Source organism: Cynocephalus volans, chromosome 18 (assembly GCF_027409185.1).
Source record: "Cynocephalus volans isolate mCynVol1 chromosome 18, mCynVol1.pri, whole genome shotgun sequence".
NCBI classification, from domain to species: domain Eukaryota; kingdom Metazoa; phylum Chordata; class Mammalia; order Dermoptera; family Cynocephalidae; genus Cynocephalus; species Cynocephalus volans.
The window spans coordinates 2,544,851-2,559,050 of NC_084477.1; the positions used below are offsets into that span (position 1 = coordinate 2,544,851).

General features: G+C 39.5%; 1 protein-coding gene across 1 annotated transcript in view; it reads right to left on the minus strand.

Moving 5' to 3' along the window:
* The window catches only part of FMN2 (formin 2), a 268,229-nt gene that overhangs the window by 187,663 nt on the left and 66,366 nt on the right, over positions 1-14,200 (minus strand). The window contains exon 3 of the mRNA XM_063082920.1: positions 1,260-1,407. Coding sequence (XP_062938990.1) covers positions 1,260-1,407 — 148 coding nt within the window. The remainder of the gene's footprint in view (positions 1-1,259; positions 1,408-14,200) is intronic.

Sequence of the window (14,200 nt, forward strand, 5' to 3'; positions counted from 1 at the left end):
TGACATGAAATAATAATTATTATTATTATAATAATACCAGTAAACACTAACACCGAGCCAGGCACCGTATTCTGCATTGTAATGCTTTGCATGAATTCATATAATTCTCATAACAGCCCCATGCAGTAGATGCTGTTCTCATCACCATTTTACAGATGAGAAAACTCACTACGGTAGTCAGGAAATTTGCCTAAGATTACAAAGCTGATAAGTGCCACAGCCCAAGCTCCATGCTCCTATGTTATGCCTTTTACTACACGTCCAAATTAAGTTTCTAATGACTATATTTCTCTCTGTGACCCAATAGGCAAAAAAAAAAAAAAAAAAAAAAAAAAATCAAAATCAAAATTCTTAACTCTAATACACATTTAGGAACATCAGGTGGAGGAGAGATCTGTGATTCTTCACTCACGCATCAGAAATCAGTATTTATTCCTGCTCAGTCCACAAAAAAAAAAAAAAAAAAAAAAAAAAAAAAAAGTATTATGTCAAAATGAAGAAAAAACAAGGGGTAAAACAACAAAATTCCAAAGCGTTGTTATACAAATATGGTTGGTTCTCAATTCTGTACGACAGTGATAAAGTATTTTCCTAGAATCAGAATAAAGCTGATGCTGATGTCATGTTATCTTGTCAGCCAATAACGCAAAATACTTTCAGACAACAAAAGGATCAAAGAAAGATCCAAAAGGCAAAATTTTAAAGAAGAGTAAGAAAAAGAAACAATTACATCTGAATACTGTACAATTTAAAGGAGAGATTGCCTAAAACTGAGATTTAATAAAACATATCTCTATCTTGCCTCTCCCAGTTATCTTTGAAAGTAAAGAAAAAAATTAAGAAAAGCACAAAGAAAGGAGCAAATGAGATTCAGAGGCAAGGGATATGGTGGCCGCCACACCTTTGAAGGTAACAGACAGAAATGTCCTTTTAGTTCTCAGCCCAAACAGTATGTGGAGCTTCAACACCTGGTGGTGGCTCCAGCTGGATGTCTAGAGGCAGTGGTTCTCAAACTTCATCATACATTACAATTACTGGAGAATTCCAGTGCCCTATTCCCCAAAACTCTAACTCGGTACCTTTGAACATGGGGCATAAGAATCTTCAATTTAACAAGCTTCCCAATGATTTTAATTGAGTTATATGTAGATTATATTCTAAAATACTTAGAAGAGAAACGCAGATTCACTTCTGAGTAAGAGCTGCAGAGATATGTTATGTTACACACTTTCAGAACATTTGCTGTACCCATGTCCTACCTGTTTCAGCGTCCTTGGACCTGTGTTCTTCTTCAGGAGGTTTACATGGTACCCACGCAGACGGGACTCGCCTGGGAAATTGCCCTTCTATGTAATCCAGTGAGTGTGTGGGTTGACTAACTGCAGCCCAGGTGTAAAGCTGATCTTGCTATGTTTAAAAGTAAAAAAAATTGAAATGCAATTAATTCAATTGTGAAAAAAATAAGCCTTGACTGATACCCTGCAAAATCATTTATATGCAAATCACATATATAAGTGTACGTAACACACATATAAAATATTAACACAGCATTTCACATATTCAGTGAAGATTCATAAGATACACATTCATTCACACAGTCATTTCATGACTACACTTGTCTCAATTTCCTTTCTCTAATAAAATCTAAATTTCTTTCTTTGCAGGGAGAGATGCTACATAGGCCTGTGGGGAATTATGAAATCAGACAATCCAGACAATCAGAGAACTCTCTGAACTAGCATCTTTAATTCATGTTGGAAATTGCTTGGGGGACAAACCATAAAAAAGTGAATGAATCTGACGAGAATAAAACAATTAGACAGAGATTTTCTGGCAAAGAGAGGCCTTGCCAGCTGCAGACCGCCAGAATCTGGACAGAATGAGAAGGCAGCTTGTAACTACACCTAGAACCAGGTGACAAATGGTAAGTCTCACAAACGAGGCTGCTTTGAGGCCTCTTAACACCTTGGAAAAATGCTTATTAGGATTTCAGAATAACAATTTGTTTAACCACTTTAGGGTGCATACACTCAGTATATGCATGTCCTATATTCTGCTTGTGACATTTTCCTTACTCAAGTATATTACCCTAATATCTTTTGACTAACATGAAGGAAAGCAAAGAGAAGGACAGTATGGCAGAGGTGAAATGCAAATTAAAAACAAAACCTTACTGTAATCACCAGGTTGGGACTATAAAGTAAATGAGTTAACCAATGGGCAAGTGCTGCTAATCCTGCATGAACTAAGAAATTCATAAGAGAGGCTTCAGCATCAACAGTAAGATACAATGTATAGATCAGTTAACAGAAAGGGCCACATTTCAGAACTGGCTATGCATTTCAGATATGCATATCTCTTTCAGCTACTTGTATCTTGATCAACACCACAGGCTTCACATATTTAGCATACCAAATATCAGAAATAGCTTTTCATTGGTACTATGGGTCAAATACATCCCCCCAAAGTTCATGTATTGGAAAATTGATTTCCATTACAACAGTGTTAAGAGGGTGCGAAATCCACTTAAGGTATTTGAAAGGTGGGGCCTTTAAGAGATGATTAGATTGTGAGGACTGTGCTCTCGTGAATGGATTGATCCATTCATAGAGTAATGGGCATGGCTCTGATAGCTCTATAAGGAGAGCGAGTGAGCAGGTTAGCTCTCTTTCTCAGCCCGTTCTTGCCATGTGACACCCTGTGTCAGCTACAAGAAGGTTCTCACCAGATATATTTCCTGGACCTTGGACTTTCCAGCTTCCAAAGTATAAGAAACAAATTTCATTTCCGTATAAATTACCAAATTTCAGGTATTCTTTTATAAGCAACAGAGAACAAAGTAATACAATTGGTGAAATTAGTGGCTTATTTAATTAACAAAATGAATCTTAGACATGAGCTCTCATTGGAGAAACTGAAGGAATTCAATGTAAATGTATTGGCTAAAACATCAAAGAATATCCCCATACTTGAAATGGATAAGAATCAGGCAAGGGATGATATCAAGGCATGATACCCTGACAGTTCTGCATCCAGCCACTACTTTAGGAGGATGTCTCCTTGTCTGTTGCCAACAATTCAGTACAGAATCCTGCCTCCGTCACATCTGCATCACAGGAAACATTCATGCAAGGTGTGGTTAAGCACCTACCTGGGTAGTAAGTTCAACAGGCTCTGATCTCTCAGGAGGGCTTGTATGAACTCATAAATACTAATGTTGTGTTTTTAATAAATGTCTGTGTTTGGCAGAATTTCATTTGACATTAGCTTTCATTAAAAACCAGTAAATCATTGTACCACATACAAAAATTAAAAATGTATCACATACGAAAATATAAGACCTAAAACTATAAACTTCGTATAAGAAAACATAGGGAGAAATATACAAGACACTGTATTTCAGGCTGGCTGGTTGGCTCACTTGGTTAGAGCATAGTGTTGGTGACACCAAGGTCAAGGGTTCAGATCCCCACACCAGGCAGCCTCAGTAAAACAAAACAAAAAAATAGGCATTGGATTTGGCAATGATAATATAACAGCAAAAGTACAGGCAACAAAAGTAAAATTTGATAAATTAGACTACATCAAAATAAAAAAACTTCTGTACATAAAATACACAATCAACAAAATGAACCTACAGAATGTGAGAAAATCTCTGCAAATCATATCTGAAAAGGGTTTAATATCCAAAATATATAAATAACTCCTACAAGCCAACAAAAACAAAAAAAAAACTGGTTGAAAAATGGGCAAAGGACTTGAATAGACATTGTTCCAAAGAAGATACACAAACGGACAACAAGCACATGAAAAGTTGCTTAATAGCACTAATTATTACAAAAATGTAAATCAAAACTACAATGAGCTATCACCTCACACCCTTTAGGATGACTATTCTAAAAACAAACAAAACAAAACAAAACCACAGAAAATAAGTGCTGGCAAGGATGTAGAGAAATTGGAACCCTTGTGTACTGTCGGTGGTTATGTAAAACGGAACGGTTGCTATGGAAAATAGTATGACAGAGCCTCAAAAAATTAAAAACAGAATTACCATATGATCCAGAAATTGAATTCTGGGTATTTACCCAACGAAATTGAAAACAGGATTACAAAGAGATATTTGTACACTTACGTTCACAGCAGCACTATTCACAAAAGGCCAAAAGTGGAAGCAACCCAAATGTCCATCCACAGATGACTAGATAAACAAAACGTGGTATATACACACAACAGGTTGTTATGTAGCTTTTAAAAAGAAGATTTTGACAGATGCTGACAGACACTATAACACGGATGAGGACATTATGCTAAATGAAATAAGCCAGTCACAAAAAAAAATATAGTATAATTCCACTTACATGAAGTCCCTAGAGTACTCAAATTCATAGAGACAGAAAGTAGAATGGGGGCTGCCAGCGGCTGAGAGATGGAGAATGGGAAGTTATAATTTAATGGGTACAAAGTTCAGTTTTGCAAGATGAAAAAGTTCTGGAAATTGAATTGCACAACAATATAAATATACTTAACAATACCAAACTGTACACTTAAAATAGCAAAGATAGTAAATTCTATGTTATGTGTATCTTGCCACAATTAAAAATTAAAAAAATTAAAATTTTAAAAAACAATAAATTGCTAGGTTGCTAGGGAGTAGCTAAGTCTCAGCCATTCAAGGGTTGTGCTTAATTAAATTGAGTTAGGTCAGTTCATAACAGGTGACACCGTTGCTGTAGCTCAAGAAATGCCTCTCCACCATCTCAACCCTCCGGTTAGTGGGGGTTACATCTATTTTAACCATGTTTAGGAGCTCACCTACTCCACACAGCCCCAGAATATCTCCCCATAAACCTATTTTAAATCTTTGCAGCTATCGTGGTCCTGACTTTTTCCAGACTAGCAGAATCAAATGGACAAGACCACACAGCTGCTTCTACGAAAGGACACAGAGCCTCAGCCTCAGAACCACACGGACCTGGGGTCACCCTCAGCACTACCACTTGTGCCAAATGAAAGAAGTTACCTTAAAAATGCCTGCATTGTTCCTCACATGTAAAATACAATGCATGCACCATGCTGCAGGGGAGAAGGGGTTGGAGTGACTGAGGAACTCACCCCTGCCATCACAGTCAATGTCAGATACACTCTAGCCTAGAGAGCCTTCGTCATCACCACAAACCCACGCAGCCTGACATGGTTTGCTCCATGGAGAGCAGCACTGACAGCCGAGGGGCAACCTGTCTCACTCCAGTCTCATCATGCACCAAAGTACAAAGGATGCTAAATGTGCTCTATGAAACCTCATTTAAACAAACACAACATCTGCTCGCTCCTCCAGTCTTTCAACCATACCCCCGGATTATCACCCATGATGGTAAATCTCAAAACCTCTCTGTTGTGTGGCTCCACTTAGCAGAAAACAAGCAAAACACGAATTCCTTCTATGGCTTCCTAGAATCTACAGAATCAAATCTCAGCTCTTCAGCTTGACTGTCATTTAGATTTTCCTATGTTCTTCCCATTCACTGCCCAAGTTCGTCTCTCCAGGTTTTCTAAATCAAGCTCCACTCCACTCGATTGCCCTCTCTAGTCCCCCCACTCATGACTCTAATCAATCTTGAAAAGTCTAGTTGAAGAATGGAGGCTTCCCATGTAGAACTGAGTGCACATCATATTTCCTCAAAATGACTGAAAACTCCTTTAGGATGAGAAGGATGTGCACAGGTCCTACCATCTCCCCTAGCTGTTGACAGTGCTATGACGATGCCATAAAAACCACTTAATGTCTATTGAATTAACACATTTGTCCGGTAGAAAGAACAAAAGACATGGCTGGTCAATAGGGGTAATCGCATTTTCTTCACTCGTTTAATAAGGTATCAAAAGGGTACTCTGTAGGTATTATATGGAAAACAAAGGTGTCAAGTTATCTGTTATATCTAAACCTATCAGTAATTAATTACGTAATACAAACCAAAGTAGGGAGCAGAGAAAAATCTTAGGATAGACTCAATGCCCCACCATAGGCAAATCTCTTAACTGTGCAGAGTCTTAATGCTCTCATCAGTAAATCAGAAGAAATGCCCGCCCTTTTCTTTCTCACGCAGCTGGCATGAGGCCAGAGTAGGTGACATATGGAAAGAGCAATGGAAACTGCACGGTGATATGTATGCAACATGCCACATATATTACTTGTTCTGATTCTTTTAAACAATCTGTGTTTGATTAGTACAGTCACACATTTCTCCTTAAAACAATCCTTTTCAGAGGAATTCAACATCATCATCAACATTGCTACAGAACTAGCAGTAAACCCTTCTGTGTTTCATGTATGGTGAAAAGCAGTTGAGCAAACTGAGTCTTCTTGGCACTTGGGCTGATTGTCACTAGTTTTGCATTCGATTAACAATTGCCTTGTGACATTTCCTCAACCGTCCATAAATGTCTTTTTCTCTGTGGTTTTTCATTTGACATTTCAGGAATCTATTTGTCATTTCCAAAATAGGGCATAAAAATTCCTTGCTACCAGGTATATTCCCTTGTTTTCCAAAGCATATTATTCTGAATACATAACAGACACACAATGAGTTTTAAGGAACTACAAGGATCAGAACTGATAAGAATGGTTTCTGTTTTAACAAATCAAATCACAGTTTTATCTCTGGGCTGAAACAGTTGGATTTTCATGGCACCACTCTACTCCCTTAAATTTTAATGTCTGTTTTGGCTTTTGTTGAACTGGATCATTTCTTCCTATTAGAGAAAACAAATACAAACCTTCTACCATAGGCATATGAGAAGATTTGAAATCAAAACGTAGAAGTGGCATAAACAGACAGTAGGCCTGTTAGCTTTAAAAAAAAAAAGTTACTTTTAGCAGATATTTCCCCATCTTTTAACTGGGTTATAAATAATAACCTCTGAAATAACTCAGAGCTACAATTCATAAATAATTTTAGAAAAAAACAATGCTGGAGAGTGACATCACCAAGATGACAGAATAAATGACCCCCAGCATCGCTCTCCCCAACAACTGATCAATTTACAACTATTAAGACACACACTGCCATAGTGAGATTGCTGTAACTCAGGGAAAGAAGACAGACCTGTGGAGTTCCTGAAGGCATGAAAGGCCACAGTGAGAGGGAGGAGGAAACACTCTGATCATCCAAGCCCCAGATGCTTTGGGGGCCAGCTGGAACAAGGCAAGGATAAGCTACCAACACACAGAGCAGCAACCAGGAGATGGCAAAGCCACAGCAATAACCTTTGTGTGAAGACACTTAAGTCTGCAGGGGAGAAAGGTGCTTTAGAGTGCATCATTCCATCTCCCAGACCAGCAAAGCCACTAGCAGCCTTCCCCTGAACCCACATAGTAGTGAGGAGCTGCAGCCAACAAGAAGGAATCACCCAGAGACTGGTGAGTCTTTGTGGTGGACTTGTACATGGCCTGCCCCACAGGAAAGGTGTGGACTGCTGGATGGGAGGCTGACACACCAGGGGAGCACTGGGACAGAGCACAGGCAACTGCTCTGCCCTGCAGTTGGCACGGACACCACACAGGGAAGACTGGTCAGGGCAAGACTGAAGCAGTAATAAAAAGTCTCTCACCAAAACAAAACCTCAGTACCAGATGGCTTCACTACTGAATACTATCAAATATTCAAAGCAGAACTAATACTGATTCTTCTCAAACTCTTCCAAAAAACTGAAGAGGAGGGAATACTTCCAATCTCATTCTACAAGGCAGAAAGTACCTTTATGAAGACACAACAAAAAAAGAAAAAGACACAAAAAAAGAAAACTACAGATCAATATCCCTAATGAAAACAGATGTGAAAATCTTCAGCAAAATGCTGGCAAACAGAATCCAACAACATATTAAAAAGACAATTCACCATGATCAAGTGGGATTCATACCAGGGATGCCTGGATGGTTCAACATATGCAAATCAATAAATGTGATGCATCTCATTAACAATTGATGGAGTTTGGATGTGTTGTCCCCTCCAAAACTCATGTGGAAATTTGATCCCCAATGTGGCAGTGTTGGAAACTGATTGAGTCATGGGAGCGGATCCCTCATGAATGGATTAGTGCTCTGCCTGGGGGGGTGGGGGGGTGGTTAATGAGTGAGTTCTCACTTTATTAGTTCCCACCAGAGCTCGTTGCTTAAAAAGACCCTAGCACCTTCTCTCTCTCTCTTGCTTTCTCTCTCTTGCTTCCTCTTGCCATGTGATGTGCTTGTACCCGCCGGCTGCCTAACACTTTCCGCCATGAGTAGAAGCAGCCTGAGGCCCATGCCAGATGCAGCTGTCCCAGAATCATGAGCCAAATAAACCTCTCTTCTTTATAAATTACCCAGTCTCAGGTAATTCTGTTATAGCAACACAAAACTGACTAAAACAACAATGAAGGAAAAAAACCATATGGTCATTTCAGTAGATAGAGAAAAAGCATTTGTTAAAATATGATACCCCTTCAAGATAAAAACATGCAACAAATTAGTTATAGAAGGAAAGTACCTCAACACAATAAAGGCTATATACAACAAGCCCACAGCTAATATCATACTGAATGGACAAAAATTGGAGGCTATTCCTCTAAGATCTGGAAAAAAACAGAGATGCCTGCTTTCCCCACTAGTATTCAACATAGTACTGGAAGTTCTAGCCAGCACAATTAGGTAAGAAAAGCAATAAAGGGCATCCAAATCAGAAAAAAGAAAGTCAAACTATCCCTATTTGCAGATGACTTGATTCTATACATAGAAAACCCTGAAGACTCCATCAAAAATTACTGTAACTATTAAATGAATTCAATAAAGTGACAGGATACAAAATCAACACAGAAAAATCAACAGCCTTCCTATATGCCAATAGCAAAATCAAGAAATCAAGAAAGTAATCCCATTCATAACAGCTACCAAAAAAATTGAAATACTTCAAAGTAAATTTAACGAAGCAGGTGAAAAACCTACAATAAAAACCGTAAAACATTTGTGAAATAAATTGAAGAAGACATGAATAAATGGAAAGATATCCCATATTCATGGGTTTGAAAAACTAACATCATCAGAACGTCCATATTACCCAAAGCAAACTACAGGTTCAATGTAATCCCTATTTCAATACCAATGACATTCTTCACAGAAATAGGAAAAAAATCTTAAAATCTGTATAGAACCACAAAAGATGCCACATAGCTAAAGCAATCTGAACAACAACAACAAAAAGTTGGAGGTGTCACACTATCTAACTTCGAAATATACTATAAATTTATAGTAACCAAAACAACATGGTACTGGCATAAAAACAAAGAGACCAATGGAACAGAACGGTGAGTACAGAAATAAGTCATACGTACCTAACAGCCAACTGGTTTTTGACAAAATTGCCAAAAAAAAAAAAAAAAAAAAATACACTGTGAAAGGACAGCCTCTTTAATAAATGGTGCTGGCAAAACTGTATACACACTCAGAAGTCTAAAACTAGACCATTCTCTCTCACCATACCAAAAAAAAACCTCAAAATGGATTAAAGACCCAAATTTAAGATCCCAAACCACATAACTACTAGAAGGAAAAAGGGAAAATGCTACATGAAATCTGAATGGGCATCACTTTTTTGAGTAAGGCTACAAAGGCACAGGCAACTAAAGAAAAAATACGCAAAGGAGACTACATCAAGCCATTAAGCTTCTGCGCACAGCAAGGGACACTATCAACAAAGTGAAGAGATAACCTACAGAATGGGAAAAAGTGTTTGCAAATTACATATCAGAAAAGGGGCTAATGTCCAAAAAATATAAGGAACTCAAACAACTCAACAGCAAAAATACAAATAACCCAATTTAAAAAATGGGCAAAGAACCTGAATAGGCATTTCTCAAAAGATGACATACAAATGATCAACAGGCACATGGAAAAATTCTCAATATCACTACTCATTAAGGAAACGCAAATTAAAAGCGTTGAGATAATCACACTCCAGTTAGAATGCCTCTTACCAACAAGACAGAAAATAACAAATGCTGGCAAGAATGCAGAGAAAAAAGAACTCTCTTATATTGCTGGTGGGGATATAAATTGGTACAGCCATTGTGGAAAACAATATGGAGGTTCTTCACAGATCTAATAATAGATCTACCTTATGACACAAAATCCTACTACTGCGTATATACCTAAAAGAAATGAAATCTATATGTCAAAAAGACACCTGCACTCTGATGTTCATCGCAATTCTATTCACAATGGCCACGAGACGGAATCAACCTAAATGCCTATCAATGGATGAATGAATAAAAAAAACCCTGTAGTACATATACACACAGTGGAATACTATTCAGCTATTAAAAATAAAATGACATCCTATCAATTGCAGCAGCATGGATAGAACTGGAAACCATCATGTTAAGTGAAGTAAACCAAGCAAAGAAAAAAAAAGTACTACATGACCTCACTCATATGTGGAATCTAAAAAGAAGTGGTTGTCATAGAAGTAAAGAGTAAAATAATGGTTACAAGAGTCCATGAGGAAGGGAGGGGGCAGGGAGGAGGAGATGCGGTGGACTAACAGGTACAAAACTATGCTATCTAATTTAAGTGAATCATTGTTTAGTATATGCATGTATTAAAACAACACACTGTACTACACAAAAATGTATAAATGTTAAAATTTTTCAAGTGTTTAAAAGAAATAAAATAACTATGCTCACAGTTGGGCAATCTAAGAGTGCTTCACTGAGATTCTTATAGCTAAAATGAGGGCTTGATTATGACCTTAAAATATTTCAGATTAACATTTTTCTGGTACTGAAATTTTCTTGCATATTAACCTGTATATTAATGCAAAATATAAATTACTCTCCGTGAAGAATTGTTGCCATTTCCATTCTATGACAGACCATCAGTGAGTGGAGAATGGATGTCCATCTATGTGGGAATAAACCTTGGTTTGGGTTCCGCACGACATAAGAAGCTATCAGCAGTGCCCCAGCTCAACTGTCCATCAAGACCAATGGACCCATACACAAGTGGTAAAATATGGTAACTGTTTTCCAGACATTCTAGGAAGTACTATCTACCACAAAATATCAAACTGGCATGAGAAAAGCAAATGTAAAAAATTGCCACAAAGTGTGCAGTTCATGGATTTCTTTACATGAACTCTAAAATACACCCCTAGATTGCACAGATAAAATTTCCCAGGCCAGCAGAGGGCTCCACACCTTTCCATAACTAACAAAACTGCCTCAAAGAACTGTGCTTGGGTGTGACCTCTAAGAGGAGACCGCCAAGTGCACTGAAGAAGACTGTTCAAACGCCCAGACAGACCATCTCATGGTGTTTTCTGTAGGAGGCTCTGAAGACATTTGTATTTCTGATCTTAGAACTTCACAGCTCTGCCTGAAGAGGTGAATAGTTAGATGGTATTTGGGGCTTGTGATTTTTTAATCTTAGGGACAATGTGAACTGTGTTGATCAGATTTCCTCTTCATTTAGAATATTTGAAATAAGTATATGGCCCACCTACCACACCTTTTAGGGCTCCAGAATACATACTTTTAATTAGTCTCATTCCTGGCTCCATTTCAGTTTTGTTGTGTTTCATCTTTTTTTCTTTAATCTTTTCACTAATAGGACATTTTTTATTTTCTTATATCTTTTCTCACTAACTGTAAATGCTTTTAGGACTAGTGACAATAAACACATTATTAATATTAGCAAAATGATAGGAAGTCCATTAATTTATCTGTCTTAACTCATATGAACCATTTATAAGATGACTGGCTGGATAAAGGCCTGACAGTAGACTGAATTGAACTCACAATATTCTGGTGTGTATTTTTCATTTAATCATTAAAATATAGCATAACATCCCTAAAGAACTGTTTTGAGGTAGTGGAGATCAGCAAAACAATAACTAATCAGTACCATAACACAACAGCATCTACTATGTGTATTATTTTCTAATCTTTCTTTGAATGTTTTATGAAGTTATGATCATAGAGCACATGCTTTTATAAATACAATATAAAGAGAAGTTTTATGGGGTTTATAATTTCATAAATTTTGTGGGCTTTATAATGCATCTTTATCATTTTGTATTAGTTGGACAAATAGACCAACCTCTTAAATTTTCTTGTGAGTCTCTGACTTCATGGTATCCCAAGAATATTCTATTAATTATATATCGCAAATATATAAAATCCTAGAAATGAAGGAAACGAAATAAAGCAGTCAGGTTTGAAGGAAAACAGTTTTTATGATGACTTTCTCAAATCTTTTTGTTGGCTCCAGATAAAAGTGTGTGTATAAATACTGAAAAGTGTGTAGAGCTTCCAGTCAAGATGGTGGCATAGATGGTCCCCAGCATCACTCTCTCCCACAAATCAACCAATTTACAGCTATTAAAAAGCAATGACTGCCAAGCTGGGGTCACTAGAGTTCAGGGAAAGAGGAGGAGAGACCTGCGGAGTTCATGAAGCCAGGAGAAACCACAATGAGAGAAAGAAAGACAGGACTATTCCCACCATCTTGAGCCCCAGCTGCTTGAAGCCTGGCCCTGGTGTGCACATGGAGCAAGAGCTGGCAAAAGCTGCTGTTGTGTCCTTTGTATGAAGGTGCCTGGAGGCAGCAGGGGAGAAGAGGACCTTGGTGGCCCCCAGGCCAGCAAGACCACTAACAGGGTTCCCGTGGACCCACATAGGAGCAAGGAGCCACAGACAACAGAAAAAGGAGCCACTCAGAGGCTGGTAAGTCATAACAAGGGACTAGTAAATGGCCCATCCCATGGGAAGTGTTTGTAGTGTGGGCAGTGGAGGAGATGGACACACCAGGGGAACACTGCGGCAACAACATCGAAAGCTGATCTGCCTCTCAATCAGCACAGGACCACTCAGTGGAGACTGGTAAGGAATAGAGAACTGCAGAGGGTGCAGTTTGCTGAAAAGACTCAAGCCCAGACCAGAGTTTCCACACAACCCAGGAGTACCTGACCTCACAAGACCCAGTAATACTTACAAGGTCAACAATTCAAACCTGAGCTGCACAAAAAGCCTTGCCCAGGGAATCAGCAGCAAAGCAGCAATAACCACAGGGCTCAAGTACTGGTCCCCACAGGAAGTTCCCCCGTTTAGAAGTTAGCAAAGGACAACAAATTAGTTCCAGTACAGAGTTTAAGTGGTGAGGACAGAAAATAATTCAACACAGAACTGAAAGAAAAAACAAAATACCCACAGATCAAAGAAAGTTTGATATTAACTAGTAAAGGTCTGACACCACCAAAATATACCTATAAAACCTAGAAAGACTGGAAGCCCTCTGGGCTCTCAAGGCAGTGAGGGGGAGGGACAAGGGCCTTAGCCACACACCCCAAATATCTGCAACCAGCCCAGTGACAACCACTGAGCTTCCATAGGAAGTGTCCCAGGCCCCTGAGCTGGGGTGTTGGGGGAACGATGACGTCAGCCATGCCTTCCTGACATTCATAACCAACCCAGTGTTGACCAAGAAGCCACTGCCAGAAGCGCCCCAGGCTCCTGAACCAGGGCAGTGGGGGGGCCAAGGGCCTCAGTCATGCCACCCCAACACCTACAACCAGCCCAGTGATGACCACTGAGCTGCAGCTAATAGCATCCTGGGATCCCAAGCAAGAGTGGTGTGGGTACGAGGGCCTCAGCTACACACCCCCAACATCCATAGCCAGGCCAGTGAAAACCACTGAACCGCCACCAGAAACACCCTGGGCTCCTGAGCCAGGGCAGTGGGGGGGCTGAGGGCTTCAGCCACACCCCTTGACATCTGCTTCTAGCCCAGCAATGACCAACCCACTGCTGGAAGCCTCCTGGTCTCCTCTGCTGGAATGAGGGGGGGTACCACGGCCCTAGACCATGCCTTTACCCTTCCTCCTCCTCCCACCCTACTTTCCTCCCCCTTCCTCTTTCATCCTCTGCCCCAACTGCTCCTCAACAATATCTTAGAATGAGGATGGAGACAGGGGAAGACAAATCCAGATGCAAGTAGGCAAACTGCTGCCACCACCATGGGGCCCTGCCAGGGTCCTAAGGTATGGCGCTGGGGGAAGCCGAACCCTGTCACAACTACGTAAGCTACCACCACCACTCTGGGGCCCCACTGGGGTCCTGAGGCATGGAGCCAGGGGAAGTTGAACTCAGCCACAACCAGGTGAAGAGTACA